At 43.9% G+C, this 22,617-nt stretch overlaps 1 protein-coding gene across 1 annotated transcript in view; it reads right to left on the bottom strand.

The window, feature by feature from the left end:
• Positions 1–8,221, bottom strand: part of FBN2 (fibrillin 2) — a 298,207-nt gene extending 289,986 nt beyond the window's left edge. The window contains exon 1 of the mRNA XM_077462139.1: positions 7,652–8,221. Coding sequence (XP_077318265.1) covers positions 7,652–7,857 — 206 coding nt within the window. The 5' untranslated portion in view covers positions 7,858–8,221. The remainder of the gene's footprint in view (positions 1–7,651) is intronic.
• Positions 8,222–22,617: the final 14,396 nt, after the last annotated feature.

The raw sequence follows: 22,617 nt of genomic DNA, 5'->3' as shown, positions 1-22,617 counted from the left end.
AGTATGAGGTACAATGTACCCCTACCCATTCACCTGTAAAATAAAAGTACAAATAAAAACACAACACACGAGATAAAATACTTTATTGCACAGCTCCGGGGGTCTTCCGTCTTTGGGGGTCTTCTCGCCGGACTCCTCCGCTATCTTCTTGTAGCTCTTTTGCTAGCGGAGGAGTCCGGCTTTCTTCCTCGCCGCCGGCCTCTTCTCCCGACTTCGGGGGTCTTGTCCCCCTCTTCGGTTCTTCTGCCGGGCCACCGTGCCTTCTTATAGCTCTTTTACAGGCGGTGGCCCGGTCTTCTGTCGCCGCCGCCGCCTTCCGTTCTTCTTCTTCTTCTTCTCCAGGAGATGTTGCCTCGACGATCTCTCCGGCCGGAATGCCAGGGACGCACTGCGCGGCCAGTTATATAGGGACAAGGGGCGGTGTCACATGGCTTTATGTCACATGGGTTGGTGTCACATGGTGACTCCGCCCCCTTACGATGTCATAGTCCCCATGTGACATCAACCCATGTGACCAACCCATGTGACATAAAGCCATGTGACACCGCCCCTTGTCCCTATATAAGTGGCCGCGCAGTGCGTCCCTGGCATTCCGGCTGGAGAGATCGTCGAGGCAACATCTCCTGTAGAAGAAGAAGAAGAACGGAAGGCGGCGGCGGCGACAGAAGACCGGGCCACCGCCTGTAAAAGAGCTATAAGAAGGCGCGGTGGCCCGGCAGAAGAACCGAAGAGGGGGACAAGACCCCCTAAGTCGGGAGAAGAGGCCGGCGGCGAGGAAGAAAGCCGGACTCCTCCGCTAGCAAAAGAGCTACAAGAAGATAGCGGAGGAGTCTGGCGAGAAGACCCCCGAAGACGGAAGACCCCCGGAGCTGTGCAATAAAGTATTTTATCTCGTGTGTTGTGTTTTTTTTTGTACTTTTATTTTACAGGTGAATGGGTAGGGGTACATTGTACCCCATACTCATTCACATAGGGTGGGGGGCCGGTATCCGGGGGCCCCCTTATTAAAGGGGGCTCCCGGATTCCGATAAGCCCCCCGCCCGCAGACCCCGACAACCAATGGCCAGGGTTGTCGGGAAGAGGCCCTTGTCCTCATCAACATGGGGACAAGGTGCTTTGGGGTGGGGGGGCCGCGCGGCCCCCCCTTCCCCAAGGCACCCCCCCATGTTGAGGGCACGCGGCCTGGTACGGTTTAGGAGGGGGGCGCTCGCTCGCCCCCCTTTCCTGGCCGGCCGGGTAGCGTGCTCGGACAAGGGTCTGTTGTGGACTTGGGGGGGACCCCCACACCGATTTTATTCGGCATTGGGGTTTCCCTTTAAGTCCATACCAGGCGGCGGGGTCAGCGACGTCTCCTTCGCGGGCCCCGCCTACCTGGAGATGCGCTCGAAATGACTTTCCTCCGCGTGTGTGGGCGAGTCCGTTCATTTCAAAAGTAGAGCGGATAGTATGGCGGACTTAGTACGCCGTATTAGTCCGCTCAAAAAGTGGTGTGTGTGGTCAAGTCCGTTCATTCGAAAGTATGACGGACTGTCCGTCGGATTGTATGACGGACTAAGTAGGCCATACAGTCCGCCCGTGTACGCGGCTTCAGACTCATTTTTGAAATGGCAAGGAGGCAAAATTGGCAGAAGGTGCATGTAACAACAGTGTGCATCGAATTAAGCACTGCTTTTGCTTAATCTTATCTCCCAACTTTCTGAGATGACACCTTTTGGTATAAAATATGTAGGCCGATGATACAGCCCTGACACACTCCCAGTTAGTCTTAACACCAACAATTATAGAACAAAAAATGATTGGTTAAACCCATAAGTGCTTTTTTATCACTTTTTTTCTTTTATGCTTAGTTTTTTAAATAACTACCGGTAATTGAATAGTTTAGACCAGGGATATGCAATTAGCGGACCTCCAGCTATTGCAAAACTACAAGTCCCATGAGGCATAGCAAGACTCTGAGAGTTATAAGCATGACACCCAGAGGCAGAGGCATGATGGGACTTGTAGTTTTGCAACAGCTGGAGGTCCACTAATTGCAGATCCCTGGTTTAGACTGAGGATAGATAAAGAGTTAGCTAGTAATAGTTAGTCAAATTTAACTGGACCTTTTCTGTAATGTTTCATCGCTTCTTTAAGCCACTTCTACAGTTCCTACCAACCATCTTCAACATTTTTAGAACAAGTCCCATTTAATGTTACTAACTGGTGCTAGCTATACTTTGACCTAAATAAATGAGAACCTTCATGGAAATAATAGGTTTAGTGTAGTATACCATTTTGATAATTAGACATTATGTTTAATTTTAATGGTCAGAAAAGACAAAAGGAAAGAATGATAGAGGGGATTTGATTCTAAAAGAGGGACAATTCTTCCAAATCAGAGACAATTGGGAGCCATGGCTTAACCTCCAGTTTCACTGTTGATCTATCAAACTATATTTACTGTAAACGTTCACCACCTCAATATGCTGAATACATGAAAATTAGGTAGTGTAGCTCTAATGCAATACTATGTCATCTCTTCAAATTATATTGTACATTATATTCTGGTCCTAAGAACTGTAAGACAGAAGAGCTTTTGTTTGCATACTACGGATCAATTAACACAAAGCCTTGCATCTTTTCATGACCTGAAGCCACTAGCAAGTAAAATAATGAAAATGTAATTTCTCCAACGATTTTGTAGCAGAATTCACTTCTATACTCATATGTTTCTACTGTCTATCTTCATTATACTGTTAAAAAAACCAAACAAACCAAACATTTTTAGCTGGAGATCCTTTGTTTGCAATGACCCAGTCCATCAAAGTCTCCAAGAGCTTTTAGTTATATGTAGAACATGGTTTCTCTTGGTTTTTTTTTTGTTATACATCTAGGATACTCCAACAGTGAAAGTCATCTGCCATACTTCCTAACTCTGTTACTGTTCATCTTGAAGATTTGTGTGTTTTTTCACACTTTTGTCTATCTCCACCAATTGTAGTCTCCATGCTAACTAAAAAATAAGGGGGACCTCATCATAATGTTTTTTGCAGGTGTGCAGACCAAGGAACTCAAGAACAGTGATCACACAGAATCTCTGAGATAAATATAACTGTGTGGCTTAAAGTTTTTCTGAAGCCAACAAAAATATCCCTTTCAGATTGTATATGCATTCAACATTTGTATGCACATTGTTTAGCTGTAAGAGTTTTCACACTGTAGACATCCAAAAGTTCTGAAACTGCTGCTGCGAGCTGCCATCTTGAAAGTGAATGCAGCAGGCTAAAAGCTGTCACTCAAGTGACATTCTATAGAATTGCCTTACACTTCTCCCCTAGCAGCTTGGTTATGCAGAGAGGTAAGAGAGGGGTGGATTACCCAGACCATCATTGAGAGTAATTAGACACACCCAGAAGAGGAGAGGGCAATGATGTTCAAGGAGGGAGGGAATTGTGTTAGGGAATTTACCAATCAAATATCTTGTATGTTCAAGGGCACACTGCATGATAACATAATGTATGGAAAGGAAAAACTGTGCTTTTACTTGCAATTTTATATGCAATAGGGGTGATAGGGTCTCCTTAAGGATTGTACCTTCACCAGCAAGTGCTGTTGTATCTGCCTCTAGCACTTCAACTTTTGCCTGTTCCGGCATTTGGGCTTGGAACTTGTTTTCTATATCTTGATGGGATGGCTTTGGCTTCTAATTTTATTGTTCAGTATTGGCTCTGATGTCTGTGTATCCTGTTGCTCTTGGTTACCACTACATTTGTTAATGTCTGTCTGCTGTGTACTTGATGCTCTGTCTATTACAGTTTATCTGCCATCTTGCAAGGGCAAAGAAATTCTGTGGGTCTCATACTGTGTACACCTGTTCCTCTAGTAGCCCTGGCTGAGACCAGGTGATCCCAATTTCTGCACCCTAGCGAAAACAGTGTGGTATTCTCCTGTCTGTGTACCTGCTATTGCACATGCAATCCTGGATATCAGCACTTTTTTCAGGTCTTTGTTCTTGCTCTGCTCTAGAATTCTACCTTGCTCTTGTCATCAAGGGTCTTTGTCTAAGAAGATGCCAGTATACCTCCGATACCCATGACAGATGCATAATAAGAAGCCAGATACCATTCTATTGGGTTTCTTGGCTTCCTACAGTACTAGAAGGCTGACATGCTGTATGACTTTCCAGCCACACAATCCAACTCCAATGCTTGCAAATCCCTTCATGGGCTTTCACTCCTTGTCATACTAAGACAAGACTAATGCATTTACTGCTTTTTTTATTCTATTGCCCCTGCATATAACTGTAAACTTCAACTAAATAAACTGAATAATACACAAATGGTAAAAAAAAAAACTAGATATAAGCTGTGTAACCTGAATTTGTTTACTTCAATGTTCATGGAGACACAACATTTTCCAGGTTCTGATAAATTAGAAATAAAACGTATGTATTTTTGCACACATTGCTTCTGTAAATAGGTAACTGTACCCATTGCTGCTAAAAATAAACACAAATTCAGGTCATCATTAGAGGCAACAAACTCGAAGCTGTTGTCTTAAAACTACAAATACAAAATCAAGAGAAGCTTTTGGTACTCCTTCTGCTCCTGCTGCCCAGAACTGTGTTTACATAGCCAGTTGAAATTTTGCAAGACTTCCAAAATAAGCAATGGCCTAGTTAAGTTCATTCATAAAACACAAATAGCTCTTGCATATTAGAAGACTTGAGGCAAAGAAATAGCCCAAAGTTCTAAAATAATAATTAGAGGATGCAAAAAAAATACCCTGAAGTTCAGATAATGAAGGTAATAACTGACTCTTATGTCTAAACACAGCTATAAAAGTTTACTTTGCAGAAACTAGGGCTAATTTGGCTCCACTTACAAACTGTATACATTATCTTCAATAGCACATGCAGCAATGAAAGTTATATGGCACCAGGGCACTAAGGCCAATTGATGAAAGTTCCGATAACAAAAAGAAAAGCAAATCTTTTCAGCACAGTGAGGAGGAGAAGTCCACGTGACTCACTTAAGAGTATGAATCAACTCAATTCAAATAGTTACTTTATGTAATTTCTCCTAGTACTATAAATATATCACAGTTATTTACAGAAATTATAAAAGGCGACATTAAATATATTAAATATTAAGGCGACATATAATTCACTGCATAACATCTTATTCAGAGATCATGCCACTTTAAATGTACAAGGGGGAGTTTCTACAATTCCTTTAGTTACTGGACAGGATGTAAGTCATGCTTAGGAAAATATCTTTACAATGGTAGCAAGGCACTGCCAGCAGGCCCATGATGGGGGCTGGCTTTAATTGTTCAAAGGTACTTATTGCAATCTGCCCCAGTGAAAGCACCTCCATGATGTGCTATAATGCACGTATTACAATTTAGTTCATAAAAAAGAAGAAGGCATGGCCCATTTTTCTTCTGAGCCAAACTGAAGTTTGCTTGTACCCAATCTTTAAACTCCAGCCAAAACTTTTAAATTAGTTTTGCATAGAGTGGGAAATGGTTAGAGCCATGGTTTTTATCGCGATCTGTGTTCCTGTTTGGGAGACTTACTTTCTCTCAAGGAAGCAATTGGAAAGCTCTCCAACAGGAAAAATATTTAAGTAAAATCAAATTTTAGAAAATAACTATTGGCATCTTTTTTGGTTTTGAATAGCATGGAGAGGAATTCAAACACCTGTCTGGTGAATGGCAGGAGCGAAAGTGAAAAAAAAGAGGAAATCTTCCAATGGGGCCACTAGTTATGGTGACCCTGGTGATGACCAGGGATTCCTTTACTTTGGAGAATATTCCTCTGACTTACTGTTTTGGTTATGAGACAGCAAGTGAAGGATCTCCCTAATGGTATACAGATTTAAAAAAAAATAATAAAAAAATAACAAAAACAAACAGGGGTTTGCTTTTAGTTCTACTTTAAATTAAGAAGGGTTAAGCAGACCATAGGTGGATGGAAATTTGATTGGTTTAGCAGGGACTGGCTGAATTTTTATCCATCTTTGGCCTTTCCAGCTTGAGAGGAGATCGACTGTTGGTCAATTTTCGTTCGATCAGTGCTACAGGGTATAGCCTGCAACGCTAATCAGTGTTTTCTGCCACTGGAGGAGTCCCTGTATATAGAATACAATAGTGTAGCAGGGAGGATTCTTCCATCTACCTCAATTGTGTAGATGTCAATGTTCATTCATTTTTTTTTTTGATCAGCCTGGTGTCTGATCCCAAAAAATGGAATCACTTACTTTTCTTTGCTGTTTGTGCTTTTCTGTTCCTGGAAAAATCCCCCAACCCCCCCCCCCCCCCCCCCAATTCTTGTATGGGTGATACAATATGACAAAGTAACAGAATGTCTCCTTAAATGGGTCGCAAACAATAAAAAAAGAAAAAAAAATGTAACACAGTGATAATAGTGAATATTGATAATGTATATCAACCTCCAAGCGTGTTTTTTTTTGCCCTTTGTCTTGTAGTGAGCAAAAAAATTCATGAAGGTATTGCTATGCATACCATATGTTTATGTTATAGCTAGACTTTATATACTTTGGACAACATTCCCAGTAAAGGCAATGATCTTTTGTATAATTGCCCCATGTGTGAAGGCTTAGCTCAAGAAACCATAGTACTCTAAATTCTACCCAGACTGAGCGGGTATTGTTACCCACTACATTTGGCTCACACAAGGCATTCGTGACAGTCTGGCTTCCAGATCACAAAACATTCCCTTGTTTTGCTATTCCTTATGTCAGCTAGTTAATAGCAAGAGCTTAGTGCTTAATGTATACAGAAAAGGATTATATGCCGCATACAGTATATAAAGTCACTGGAGATATTGTATGTTTTGCCATTATTGGAAAATCTTCTAAAACGTATATACACTGTCTTATGATGGAGTAGAGCTTGCAAGCCAAATGAAAGAGGAGATTCTTATTTTAATACAACATTTGTCTTCCAAGTTCACTTTACAGATCTGTGTTTATATAACCCAATAGTAGGCATGAAGCCACAATGCATGAGCTTATTTTTCACATCTGCTACTACCTGAACCTTCGAAAAGCAGCATACCTAAGAAGCTTTATGCTATGCTGAAAAATAAACCAGCAAGTACTATTTTATCAGAAATGACTATATATAAGTCTAGCTAAAACCGGTCGAAGAAAATGAGTGTGGCAATCAAATAAAAATTGTCTTGTATAGCTTAGAGGCACTACTTTGATAAAAGCTGATTTTTGATTGGGTCACTCTGCATCATTGTTTTTTGCACTGTATTATTAAACATCTAATGGTGCCATTGTGTAAAATAAAAGTACTGTAGCAATGGCAGTTGGGCAAGCTATTTTGGATTATTCAATAAAAGAGCACAACAAATGTAGCTTTGAAATCAGATTCTCACTTGTATCAGTTTTGAGAAGTCCAAGTAGAGAAAAAACTGCTGATTGGTTGCTGCAGATGACTGTCCCTGTATATAGCCCCTTGTCTTATTAAACAAGCCAGTATGAAACCCGAAAAAAAATTAGATCTGTGGTTTTGGCAACTGTCCTAGATATAACTGGAAAAATACAGTATGGATACAGAAAACAATGCATTTGAAGCTCATTGATAAAACATAGAATATAAAATAAAGGTCAAGTACCAATTAGTCTATCAATCTTACCCATTAAGAGTGTATTGGGTTCCCCTTCTTCGAGTCCGACTATGAAGGACAGATCCATCATTTGCATCCTGGGGTCCTAGTCTGGACTCGGCATTGAAGACCTGTTGTCCAGCACAGCATCCCAAAACTGCTAGGAAACAGCCAAGCAAGAGCATGGTCCTCCTCTCCGCACCCGGCATGGGATAATGATGCTGCCTGTCCACCATTGGAAATCAGGAGGCAAATATCCTCTTGGAAGCTAAAAAATAACTTGGTGATTTAATCCCAGAATCAAGCACAACATAAATAAGATAGGGTCATTAAATGGAAGTAGAGAAGAATTCTAGAGGGATGCTCCAGGTGGCATAAGTTATTCTTTACTGCCAGGATGCTGGTGGATTCACACAATATAAAACTCTATCCTAAGTAAGTCAGAGCCTCACAAAAGTGATCTCTTGCTCTGTGGTTGTAGACTTTAAAAAAAAAAAAAAGAGAATGTTAACTGGAATAAGCTGCTGCATAAAGTGATCTCTGTGCCTGAGAGTGCAGACTTGTCCCCATACTCAGCCTGTGCGAGAAGCAGGATTAGGATGAAAGTGCTGAGGGCCGGGGGTTTAAGAGGCGGCTGCCTGTCAGTGGGGAGGAAACCACAGAACCAGTCACACACGTGAAGGGTGAGGGGAGGAGGGAGAAAATGGGATGTGAGATAGAGAGGAGAAAGAAAGCCTACTATTTGCTTCATTTATTAACCTTTTACAGATCATTTTACCATTTGAAGTTGCTACTATTTACACCGTGTGTAGAAATACTAGACTAACTTTAAATAAATACACACATCCTCACTTACACTATGAATTCCTTCAAGTCATAAAATCATTTTTGCTTTAATTCAGCCTGTGTAATTATTTTGCAGTGGAAGTGCCTAAAGATGGATAAGAGTAAGAAAAGTAGATAGGGTTAGAGGATGAAGATAGTTAAAGGTACTCATTGTCATATAATATAATATCCAATGGAGGCCGGAGCTTCATCGAAACGCCATTAAAAAAAAACACTTTTCTTTGGATTTATCTCCACTGCAAGACCTGTGATTGCCTCTATACCTGTTTTGGATTTGTATGTATTTCTGTGTGGGTAAGCACAGCTATCTCACACACAGCTGCATCGCTAGTGGGTGGGTATTGGGGCTATAGCCCAGAATCTGGGGCCCATAGCCCCAAGTCTCTGCAGGGGTCCCCAAGGGGAGAGGAGGCTCTCTGGGGACCCTGATGTAAGTGGGGGCTCTCTGGGGACCCTTATGTAAGTGGGGGGCTCTCTGGGGACCCTGATATAAGTGGGGGGCTCTCTGGGGACCCTGATGCAAGGGGGGGGGGCTCTCTGGGGACCCTGATGCAAGGGGGGATCTCTGGGAACCCTTATGTAAGTGGGGGTCTCTCTGGGGACCCTGATGCAAGAAAGGCTCTCTGGGGACCCTGATTTTAAGGGGAGGCTCTTTGGGGACCCTAATTTTAAGAGGGGGCTCTCTGGGGACCCTGATTTAAGGGGGGGCCCTCTGGGGACCCTTATTTAAGGGGGAGGCCCACCTCTGGGGACCCTGATTTAAGGGGGAGGCTCTCTGGGGATCCTAATGTAAGGGAGGCTCTCTGAGAACTCTGGTGTAAGTGGGGGGCTCTCTGGGGACCCTGATGTAAGGGGGGCTCTCTGGGGACCCTGATGCAAGGGGGGCTCTCTGGGGACCCTGATGCAAGGGGGGCTCTCTGGGGACCCTGATTTTAAGGGGGAGGCTCTCTGGGGACCCTGATTTTATGGGGAGGCTCTTTGAGGAACCTGATTTTAAGAGGGGGCTCTCTGGGGACCCTGTTTTAAGGGGGAGGCCTTCTGGGGACCCTTATTTAAGGGGGAGGCACGCCTCTGGGGACCCTGATTTAAGGGGGGGGCTCTCTGGGGATCCTAATGTAAGGGAGGCTCTCTGGGAACCCTGGTGTAAGTGGGGGGCTCTCTGGGGACCCTGATGTAAGGGAGGGGCTCTCTGGGGATATAAACACACGTATATTACTGTATATACATGTGTATGCCCACCCAAGCGTATGACTATCTTTACTATGCTGCTATGGGCTTTAGCCCCAGATCTTTTTTAGACCTAGCAACGCCCCTGCTCACATATTACCTGTGGGAGGGCATCTCGCCCGCAGTGTAGCGACTACCCTGTATATATATATATATATACATACATATATACATTGTATACTATATACATGCTCTACTCTTTCAATATATTTCTTAATTGTAACTCTAGGCTTCCTGTTTAGTGGCCTGCTGCACATTGTGCTTATAAAGAACTGCTAAGTGGTCCTATGGTCCATCCTATGGTCCAGCGATTGTCTCACGGAGAGGAAGAACAGGGAAATGCTAATGTAACAAGCATCTCCCCGTTCTGCCAAATGACACTGACACTGATCACAGCTCCCCGTGATCAGGAGCGGTTATCAGTGTGGTGTCACACACAGCCCCTCCCCCCCACAGTTAGAATCACTCCCTAGGACACACGCCTACAGCGGCACTTAGTGGTTAACCCCTTCACTGACAGTCACATTTACACAGTAATCAATGCATTTTTAATTGCACTGATCGCTGTATAAATGTGAATGGTCCCAAAATCATGCCAAACGTATCCGATCTGTCCGCCATAATGTAGCAGCCAAGATAAAAATCGCTGATCGCCACCATTACTAATAAAAAAATATTAATAAAAATGCCATAAAACTATCCCCTATTTTGTAAACGCTATAACTTTTGTGCAAACCAATCAATAAATGTTTACTGTGATTTTTTTTACCAAAAATATGTAGAAGAATACATATCGGCCTAAACTGAGGAAAAAAAATGTTTTTTTTTTATATATTTTTTGGGGATAACAGTAACAAATAATGTGTTTTTTTTTCAAAATTGTCGCTATTTTTTGTTTATAGTGCAAAAAAATAAGTGATCAAATAAAATACCACCAAAAGGAAGCTCTATTTGTGGGAAAAAGGGACATCAATTTTGTTTGGGAGTCACGTCGCACGACCGCGCAATTGTCAATTAAAGTGACGCAGTGCCGAATTGCAAAAAGTGCTCTGGTCTTTGGCCAGCCAAATGGTACGGGGCTTAAGTGTTTAATGGCATCCCAGTCTTAGTCCGTGGGGTTCAATATTGAGTTGGCCCACCCTTTGCAGCTATAACAGCTTCAACTCTTCTGGGAAGGCTGTCCACAAGGTTTAGGAGTGTGTCTATGGGAATTTTTGACGATTCTTCCAAAGTGCATTTGTGAGGTCAGGCACTGATGTGGATGAGAAAGCCTGGCTTGCAGCCTCTGCTCTAATTCATCCCAAAGGTGTTTTGTTAGGTTGAGGTCAGGACTCTGTGCAGGACAGTAAAGTTCCTCCATCCAAAACTTGCTCTTCCATGTCTGTATGGACCTTGGTTTGTGAACTGCTGCTCAGTCATGTTGCAACAGGAATGGGCCATCCCCAAACTGTTTGCACAAAGTTGGGAACATGAAATTGTCCAAAATGTCTTGGTATACTGATGCCTTAAGAGTTCCCTTCACTGGAACTAACAAGCCAAGCTCAACCCCTGAAAAAAAAAAAAAAAACACAACATAATCCCCCCTCCACCAAATGATTTGAACCAGTGCACTAAGCAAGGTCCATAAAGACATGGATGAGTGAGTGTATATATACACTCACAGGCCACTTTTGCCTTGAAAACTGCCTTAATTCTTTATGGCATAGATTCAACAAGGTGTTGGAAACATTCCTCAGAGATTTTGGTCCATGGTGACATGATAGCATCACACAGTTGCTGCAGATTTGTCGGCTGCACATCCATGTTGCAAATCTCCCGTTCCACCACATCCCAAAGGTGCTCTATTGGATTGAGATCTGGTGACTGTGGAGGCCATTGGAGTACAGTGAACTCATTGTCATGGCCCCACCCCCTGCTCTCTGCTCACTGGCTGTGATTGACAGTAGCAGGAGGCAAAGGTTCCCACTGTTGCCCTGCTATCCAGTGAGGAGAGCCCAGAGAGCCACTGCTGAATCATCAACAGTGTGAATTTTCTATGAGGACCTATCTACACTTGAGGCGGAGTTCCAACCAAAAGTGGAAGCTCTGCTTATCTGCCTCCTCCCCGACTCCGGTGCCACATTTTGGCACCTTTCGAGGGGTGGGGGGGGGTGGGTACCTGTTTTTGACAGCGGCGAGATCACTTGGAAGTTCGGCTCCCCTTCTTCTTCCCTCGCCACTGGGCCATTCAGAAACCATGGTGCGCTCCGTGCATGCACAGTAGGGAACTAGCTGTGAAGCTGCAAGGCTTCACAGCTGGTTTCCCTTACAGGCAATAACGATGTTAGCACCCAAGAGTCACACCGCTCCGGTGCCATCATTGCTGGATTCCAGGACAGGTAAGTGTCCTAATATTAAAATTCAGCAGCTATAGTATGTGTAGCTTCAGTTTAATTTTTTTGCTGAGGGGGCAGAACTCTGCTTTAGGCCGGGTTCACACCGCTGCGATGCGGGAACGCCGCGAATCCGCGGCGTTTTCCCGCATCGCATTACTCCCGCCGGCAGTTCTCACTGCCCTATGCGGACGGCTGGGAGTGTCAATGATATGTTAATGACACCCCCAGATCCGTCCGCATATCGCAGTGCGATCTGCCGACTCGCACAGGAATCGGATCGCATGGTGTGAACCCCCATGCGATCCGATTCTGTTGCGGACCAAAAAAAGGGTCCCGTGCGAGTTTGCTGCGGGAGCGATGCAAATTCAGCCATACTATCTGTATGGCTGTACTCGCATCGCTACGGAGATCGGATGTGATTTGCGGTGCGAATCACATCCGGATCTCCCCCCGCAGCAGTGTGAACCCAGCTTAAAAGTGGAACTTTAGTCAGAAAATTAAGTCCTGATAGATCACTTCAGGCTAGCCCCTTTTGCAGGTATAGCTATTGAAAACATTGAAAATTAGTGCCTATACTGTTTGTACTGTTTGTATTATACTGTCTCACCCAGCTCTACACATGCTCAGTTGCTCTCTATTTTTTAACACCGTGCCACAAATGTAGAGGTAGATCTGCTGACAGCCTAAACATTTACTGCTGCTCAGGGGCTCTGGGCTTCATCAAAATGACAGCCCCCAGCAGTCAGAGGAAACAGGAACAATGCTGGAGGCAATTTACAGCACATGCTAATTTTGGTAGCATATATATTAATTTGGAATGTATGTTCCTTGCTAAAGAACATTATTTTCTTATCAAGTTGATATGGATAAAGTTTCACTTTAAAATTGTTGTAAAAGGCTGAAGGTTTTTTACCCTAATGCATTCTCTGCATTAAGGTGAAAGCTTTCCATGATCAGTCGTTATACTTGTCCTATCTCGATCCAGCACTGTGCCCTCACAGTACTCAGAGGAAGGAGCAGGAGTCAGTGCCTCCTGCTGCTGTCAATCCAATCCTGTGAGAAGGTGTCATGGGCGGGTTGAGCCATGCTGTGTCCGGCTGTGCCCGGCTGGAGAGTAAGCCGCATGTGTGCCCCATAACAAGTGGTTTGATATGGTGGTGCATGCTGAAGAGGAGGAGCCTAGAGCACCGGCAGAGGACCCCAAAAGAAGAGGTCTGGGGCCACTGTGTGCAATACCATTGCACAGAGCAGTTAAGTATAACATGTTTATTATTTTAATTTAAAAAAAAAACATTTATTCCTTTACAATCACTTTAGAGTCCATTCACACAGGGGCAACACAACTTCCAGCGAGACTTTGGGAGGCAACCTGGACATGACTTGAGTATGAATCACAGCGCAACTTGAGGCAACTTACAAGGCAACTTGAAGTTGCCTCCAGGACAGGGGACTTTGCCAGTGGCCAATCACATAATTATCAGCTCTGTGGGAGGGAGGGGTTTGCCTAGAAAACTATTTTTACTTCCTGGAAAGTTGCTTCATTTAAGACAGGGGATCTGATTTGGAGGCGACTTCTATTGAAATCAATGTGTACAAGTCGCCTAGAAGTCGGATTGAAGTAGTACAGGAACTTTTTCTGACGTCGGAGCGACTTCAGTATTGTACATTAAGATGGCTCTCATTCACTTGCATTGATTTTATCATGTTGTGTGACTTGAGGCAACTTGAGACGACTTCAGGTGAAGACATTGATGGATCCTTGGGCAGGTAAGTGTCCTTATATTAAAAATAAGCAGCTACGGTATTTGTAGCTGCTGACTTTACATTTTGATGGGGTGGGGGGAGCCTGAGGCTCCTCTTTATCTAACATTTGTGTTCCTGTCTTCACACCTCAGAACTATAGCATAACATTCAGACAGTGGGTCAATTGACAACACATTAGCAGTACAAAAATGTTCTAGCACTCAGTCTTGCTATCCAGCTATCTTGTCAGCAGGCCAACATAGTAAGTAGTAGTAGTGTCACTCTTTGTATATGTGATTGGGTGCCTTTATCACACCAGCCAAAGGAAAAAGGACATTTAAAGCGGTTGTATAGTCTTTTTGTAAGCCTATAATAAGTATGGTTTAGGAGATATTCCCCTTGCAATGAGCCGCTGACTGCAGCGGCGCATTCGCACAGGGGATTCTGAAAGCTGGACCCTGCTGGAAAGAAATCTTGCGCATTCTCGGGAGTGAAGATATCGCGCCTCCGGCCACTCACAGCGCCGGAGCCGCGATACCCGGAAGACACGCCTAGGGAACATGTCAGCTCCCTCCGTGTGGATCAAGCGAGATGTCGGGGCCTCGTTCTAAGGTAAGTATTTCATAATGAGCTAGTATGCAGTGCATACTAGCTCATTATGCCTTTTCCCTTGCAGGTTTGGAAAAAAAAACGTCAGCGGGTTTACTCTCGCTTTAAACTACCTTAAATATCTGGAGTCCTCACACAATATACTGTCTGTGGAATGTTTAATATTTCATATTCTTTATAAATTTGACTCTATATGAAAGAGAAGTGTCTGTTCCCCTTTTCACATGGCTGCCAGAGAAGGGGGTAGCAAAAACAGACTGTTGGTTTCCCATCTAAAATATACCATATAGCTGGAGGCGGCCATTCACATGCTACAGCCACAATGCTTTGCATTATGGCAATGGCAATGGCAAATTTTAAGCATCATGCTGAGATGACAGGTGGCACTGTCTGTCAAACTCACCCATTCAAGTCAAAGCGGCTGCTCTGCAACCATGTGCCAAGCGCTTGGCTTGTAGTTGCAGAGCATTAGTCCCATTGACAATAGGCAGACAATAAGAATCCTCTTCTAAACACCTGATAAACAGGAAAAAACCTACATATTAACATTCTTATGTTGCGTACACACCATTGGATTTCTCGTCTGAAAAAGATATGACGGCTTTTCCAACGGAATTCCGCTTAAGTTTGCCTTGCATACACATGGTCATGCAAAAGTTTGCTTAAATTACGACCGTCAAGAACGCAGTGGCGTACAACACAACGTCGAGCTGAAAAAATGAAGTTCAATGCTTCCGAGAATGCATTGAATTGTTTCCGAGCATGCGTAGGAATTTTGCACGTCGGAATTGCCACAGATGATTGCATTTTTGGATAGGAGCTTTTCTGGACCGAAAAATTGAAAGCATGCTCTCAATCTTTTGCTGGCTGGAATTCCACCAGTAAAAGACGGATGGAGCATACACACGGTCACATTTTCCGATGAAAAACTCTCATCGGTCTTTTGCGGGCCAAAATTTCCGATCGTGTGTACATGGCATTAGAAATCTAACACGTGTTAACCAGTAAGAATGAGCAGAACATCCCCCAGTTCGGTTCTCACCAGAACATGTGAACAGACAAAAAATTCGGACAAACACCATTAAAGTCTATGGGACACAAACATGAAAAATCAAAAGTTATTGTCATAAAAAGTGTTTAGGGACCCGGGTCCTGCCCCAGGGGACAGGTATCAATGCAAAAAAAAGTTGTAAAAGATTTTTGGGAGCAGTGATTTTAATAATGCTTAAAGTGAAACAGTAAAAATGAAATATTCCTTTAAATATCGTGCCTGAAAAGTGGCGCAGTTTTCCGTGTTTAGAACAGTACCACAGCAAAATTACATTTCTAAAGGAAAAAAGTCATTTAAAACTGGTGTCAGAGGGGGGTGGGGTCAACCGTTTACATCACTGAGTGGCCCCGCCCTCAGCTATATAACAGCTGTCACCGAGAAGAAGCGTCACTCGGCGGGAGCCTCACATGAAGGCAGAGCTGTTGCGACTTTTTTTTTGCTTTTTTAAGCTTGTCGGCGGTGTGAGATGGATTTACATCGTGGGACATTTTTTAATTAAATTAATTAGGACTTGTCCCAAAGTGTCTCCTGTCTTTTTTACTATTTATGACACTTTTATGTGAAATGGTAGGGGTACAATGTACCCGTTACCAATTCACATGGGGGGGCTGAATTTGGGGGTCACCTTGTTAAAGGGGGCTTCCAGATTCTGATAAGCCCCCGATAAGCCCCCCACCCTCAGACCACCACAACCACTGGGCAAGGGTTGTGGGGATGAGTCCCTTGTCCCCGAGACCCGCCAATTCACTACAGCCTCGATCAGTTTTAAATGCCTTTTTTCCTTTAGAAATGTCATTTTGCTGTAGTACTGTTCTAAACATGGGAAAACTGTGCCACTTTACAGGCATACTATAGACACCCCCAGGCATGATATTTAAAGGAATATTTCATTTTTATTGTTTCATTTTAACCATTATTAAAATCACTGCTCCCGAAAAAACATCAGTTTTGAAAACTTTTTTTGCATTGATACATGTCCCCTGAGGCAGGACCCAGGTCCAAAAACACTTTTTATGACAATAACTTGCCTATAAGTCTTTTAAATTAGCACTTTTGGTTTTTCATGTTAGTGTCCCATAGACTTTAACAGTGCTTTCAAATTTTCCGCGAACACCGCATAATGTTCGTTGTTCGCCGAACATCCGAACAACCAAAGTTCAGCCTGAACCGTTCACCCATCCCTATTAGCCAGTATTGGTTATCACAAAGTGCTGATTCTTCCAAAGGGCCACTTATAATAGTACAGTATGAGTTTGTTGTGTCATTTCAGTCCACAGACGTTGATATATATTATTTATAAATGAAAGAAAAAAAAAGAAAATAACTTTGGGCAACTAGGCAGAATCTGGCTATCACTTTTCTAATGCAGGCTGTAAAATAAAATAAGGCATCTGACTAATTGAGACAACATCAATATCTATCCTTTCTGTAACAAAGATAAATTAGTAGGGGCAGGGGCCGATCCAGAGTCTAGTCTCGGGAGGGGCACTGCCAGAAAATACGTTTTTTGCAGGCAATTTATCAGGACAATGGCTGGTGTTAGCGCTTCAATCATCACGGCACCATGGTTGACATGGTGTCAAGGTGATTGAAGTGCATTATTTCTATTATTACATTGTAATATAAAATGAAATAGCTCAACTCACCATAATGCAGAATCAGTGGGAGCCCTGAGTGTATCACTTGCCACATCACCTGCCGCCAGATGCAGAAGTTGCGGATTGCTACTTACCACGTCACCTGCCACATGTTGCGGATTGTCACTTGCTGTGTCACCTGCCTGCTACAAGGTGCAGATTGTCTGTGCTGTGTCCCAGAGTGAAGGCAGGCAGCAGAGAGATGATGTAATCTCTCTGCTGCCCGTGGCTGCACAGTGAGGGCAGAACTGCAGTGATGCAGGGTGGGCATCACCCTGACTGACCTGCCTGCCTGCCTGCCTGCTCACCTGCCAACTGGCCTATTTGGCCACTCACCGTGGGCCTGCTGACTGGTTCACGCGCCGGCCCACTGACTGGCCTGCCCACTCACACGCCGGCCCACTGACTGGCCTGCCTGCTCAACCGGTGGTCTGCTGACTGGCCTGCCCGCTCACTCAGTGCAGTGGCTAAGTGGTTAGCACATCTGTCTAGCAGCAATGAGGTCATTGGTTTGAATCCTAACTAGTTTAATTGGATCCTGTATAAATTGGCCCTAGTATGTGTATGTATGGATGTGGGTTATGGACCTTAGATTGTAAGCTCCTTGAGGGTAGGGGCTGTGAATATGCAATATGTTAAGCACAGTGTAAATTGATGGTGTTATATAATTACCTGTAATAAATAAATAAATCAAATGAACAACCTTTCCCAATGGTCAGTCATTATGGTGATACTAAAGTCTCATTTTTTTTTCTTTGACAATATCAAACATGGTATACTTACCTGCTATGTGCAGTGGTTTTGCACAGAGTAGCCCTGATCCTCCACTTCTCAGGTCCCTCGTCGAAGCTCCTGGCCCCTCCCTCCCGCTGAGGGCTAACTGACTATGATTCACAGCAGCTGGAGCCAATGGTGCCCCTGCTGTGTCTCAGCCAATCAGGATGGAGAGTTCCGCATGGCCGAGCCACTCGTGCAACATCGCTCGACTGAGATGGGGCTCCGGTAAGTATTAGGAGGCCTTTTTGTCTAAATGCATAGAATGCATTAGGTTTAAAAAAACTGTCTTTAAGAATATCACATCCAAGGTGCCAGTGAAAGAAACTGCACATACTTCTCCATAATAACATTGCCCTCTCTTTTCTCCAGCCATAACTCTCCTACACCCCCAGATTCACCTATGGAGAACAGCACCATTTAGTTTACAGATATTTGCACATATCTGTCTACTTGGTATGAACACCTATATAACAGACACATTTATTGTTCCTTTGTAGTTTTAGCTTATTAGCACAACTTTTTGACCTGACAATTAAAACAAACTGTAAAATACATTCTTATCTTTTTTGGAGAACTCAGCTAAATGTCATAAAGAGGTTTATGGCAAAAGCCATAATGGTAGGATGTCCCATTTCCAGAAATAACATCTGCTTGGTCTACAAAATAACAGACCCTGCTACTTTACACTAGAAATGTAATAACAGTATTTTACTATATTCTAACAGGTAAACCAGCTTGGATAAACTGATGATGATGAACAATGAATACGGTACATACCGTTCATAACAAACCCTGAAATGTTTTTTTTTTTTTATGTACTGTACATAAAGATGCATTCTAATAAACATTGAAATTTATTTCTCAGTTTTTTCTGTGTCATTATGCTGATACCACACTATCAGGGTATTCGATCCAATGCAAAACAGTGTGACCTGTAAAATCCAAAACATATACGGGCCATATGTTAGAATTGAATGTTACATCCATTTTACCATATCTAATAGAGCTAGGTAAAATCAATAATACCAAACATAGCCAAGAACAATAGTCTTATTTAAGAAAAAAAATTTTTTCGTAAATATATGTTCATAACATAGATGAGGGGAAATACACCATCTGGGAATACAATTGAATATATACATTTAACCAATACGGGCTAGTCCATTAGGGTCACTAATTCAATAAAGAAGAATAAACTATGATATAAATACTACCAACAGAATGGTAACTTACGGATGGAATTATATCAGAAAGCGACCAAACACACACTTTTTCTTATCCACCATCAAAGGTAGATATATATTTTCATAAATTGTCTATACGAAAACATACAGCGGTAGGGAAACAAGTCTTTTGCTGTGCTGAAAAGCTTCCTCCAAGGATCACCCTTTGGGGATGCACTCACCAGACAACAAATAATGCCAAGCCTTAAGAAAATGGTAATTCCACTTTTCTCCTGCTCCACTCCTACCATACACCAGATGTCAGTATAATATTTCCAAGGACTCAAGGTTCATGTGAAAAAAATGCAATGTCCACATAGTGTAAACCCGTATTATAATTTATTAAAATCACAAAGCTCCCCTAGTACAAAATATGCATACCAGAACAAATATAAAAAATGAAGCATAAATCAAATTGCACTATGCCTGTTACGGAAGATCTGGCCACCAGAAAGAACTTGGAGCGTCCACTGTGTACAGCTTCCTGTTGGCTGGAACGCACCCGTTGAGGCGGGCACGTCACTTTCGGTAAGCCGCGACCCTGACACGTTTCGTCATATCCGACTTCGTCACTAGGGCATGGCCTACCCCCGGAAGACAGACTTTTATGCAGATTCCGCAGCCTCATGGCCAATCGGGATTGCGCTGTCGATGACACATGGTGCAGTGGGCCAATAGAAACGACTGATCCTCCAAAATCGTATATGCCATGGACTAACCTGCTGTTCTTAAAAACTTACATGCTGAGCAACAATTACATTTAATATAATGCATAGATCAAAATTTATTGTGACCGTGCACCTTGCAATTTAAAACCTATCATACCTATATCACATATAAAACATGAGCAATAATAAAAATAATGGGAACATTTACAATTGATAGGCAAGTTCCAATAAGCAATACCATTGCACGAGAGATGGTCTATATGGGGAAATGAGCATTCTTTGAAAATAAAAATAACGTCATTATTCAATAATCATCAACCTCCCACCTCTTTGGTACTATATGTATTCATAACCATCCCAATCATATATTATATGTGCAATACATTTTAAAAAACTATAAACCATAATTACGATCTTTCGAACGATCATTGTACCATGTATGGTCCCTCTCAAATGCAAAAAAGGAGTATGTTCAAAATAATTAAAAAATAATTAAATATCCATCTCTTACAGCGGGGCAAAAAAGTATTTACTCAGCCACCAATTGTGCAAGTTCTCCCACTTAAAAAGATTAGAGAGGCCTGTAATTTTCATCATAGGTATACCTATGTGGAAACAAATCCAGACAATCACATTGTCTGATTTTTTAACCACTTGCCGACCGCCTCACGCCGATGTACGTCGGCAGAATGGCACGGGCAGGCATAAGCACGTACATGTACGTGCTTTGCCTCCCGCGGGTCGGGGGCCCGATCGGGCCCCCGCCCGGTGCCTGCGGCGGTCGGTTTTCGTTCGGGAGCGATCCCGGACGAGGGGACGGCCATTCATTCATGGCCACCCCCTCGCGATCGCTCCCGACGAATGGAAATCCCCGGTGACATCACTTCCTCTCCTGTAATGTAAACACAGGAGAGGAAGTGATGTATTCTCTCCTCCGTGTCGGTATTTTTCGTTCCGACACGGAGGAGAGCGGATCAGTGAGTTGCACCAACACATCCCACACACAGTAGAACATGCCAGGCACACTCACACCCCCCTTTACCCCCCGATCACCCCCCCAATTACCCCTGCCCCCCAGTCACAGTGACACCAATGTCATTTTTTTTTTTTTTTTTTTTTTTTTTGCATTGGTGTCATTTGTGACTGTAATAACTGTTAGGGCAGTTAGGGTTAGCCCCCTTTAGTTCTAATGTACCCCCCTAACCCCCCCAATAAAGGTTTAACCCCGTGATCACCCCCCGTCGCCAGTGTCACTAAGGCTGGGTTCACATTGCAGCGGTTTATGAGAACGAATGTGATTCGCACCGCACTGCAGTGCAAATCACATCCGATCTCTGTGCGATTCGAGTTCAGCCATTCGCCGCACCCGCCGCACCCGCCACACCCGCCGCACCCGCCGCAAATTCGCACGGGACCCTTTTTTTGGCCCGTAGCAGAATCGGATCGCATGGGTGTTCACACCATGCGATCCGAGTTTGCAGATCGCACTGCGATATGCGAACTGATCTGGGGGTGTCAGTAACATTTCACTGACACTCCCAGCAGTTCGCATAGGGCAGTGTGAACTGCCGCCGGGAGGCATGCGATGCGGGAACCCGCCGCGGATTCGCGGCGTTTCCGCATCGCTCCAGTGTGAACCCAGCCTAATAAGCGATCATTTTTCTGATCGCCGTATTAGTGTCACAGGTGACGCTAGTTAGGCAGGTAGGTATTTAGGTTCGCCGCAGCTTTTTATAGCGCTAGGGACCCCCATATACTACCGCATAAAGCCCCCTGATTGCCCCCTAGTTAACCCTTTCACCAGTGATCACCATATAACTGTTACAGGTGACGCTGGTTGGTTAGTTATTTTTTTATAGTTTCAGGGCACCCGCCATTTATTACCTAATAAAGGTTTAACCCCCTGATCACCCGGCAGGTGTCATTTGTGACTAATAACTGTTAGGGCAGTTAGGGTTAGCCCCCTTTAGTTCTAAGGTACCCCCCTAACCCCCCCAATAAAGGTTTAACCCCGTGATCACCCCCCGTCGCCAGTGTCACTAAGGCTGGGTTCACATTGCAGCGGTTTATGAGAACGGATGTGATTCGCACCGCACTGCAGTGCAAATCACATCCGATCTCTGTGCGATTCGAGTTCAGCTATACAGATAGTATGGCTGAATTCGTGTCGCACCCGCCGCACCCGCCGCAAACTCGCACGGGACCCTTTTTTTGGTCCGCAGCAGAATCGGATCGCATGGGTGTTCACACCATGCGATCCAAGTTTGCAGATCGCACTGCGATATGCGAACTGATCTGGGGGTGTCATTAACATTTCACTGACACTCCCAGCAGTTCGCATAGGGCAGTGTGAACTGCCGCCGGGAGGCATGCGATGCGGGAACCCGCCGCGCATTCGTGGCGTTCCCGCATCGCTCCAGTGTGAACCCAGCCTAATAAGCGATCGTTTTTCTGATCGCTGTATTAGTGTCACAGGTGACGCTAGTTAGGCAGGTAGGTATTTAGGTTCGCCGCAGCTTTTTATAGCGCCAGGGACCCCCATATACTACCGCATAAAGCCCCCTGATTGCCCCCTAGTTAACCCTTTCACCAGTGATCACCATATAACTGTTACAGGTGACGCTGGTTGGTTAGTTATTTTTTTATAGTTTCAGGGCACCCGCCATTTATTACCTAGTCTCACTAGTGTACCCCTAAATTTAGGGGTGTCTACTTTCTAAAATGGGGTCATTTGGGGGGGGGGGTTTGTGCCATCTTGGCATTTTATGGCCTTCAAAACTGTAACGCCCTTAGAAAGCCTGAAGGCGGTGCTTGGTTTTTGGGGCCCCGTACGCGGCTAG

The sequence above is a fragment of the Lithobates pipiens genome, unplaced genomic scaffold, assembly GCF_037356315.1.
Source record: "Lithobates pipiens isolate NorthernLeopardFrog02 unplaced genomic scaffold, aLitPip1_a1.2 Scaffold_3, whole genome shotgun sequence".
Classification (NCBI taxonomy): domain Eukaryota; kingdom Metazoa; phylum Chordata; class Amphibia; order Anura; family Ranidae; genus Lithobates; species Lithobates pipiens.
The sequence above is the reverse complement of the archived record's forward strand: the minus strand, read 5'-3'. Positions and strand labels throughout refer to the sequence as shown.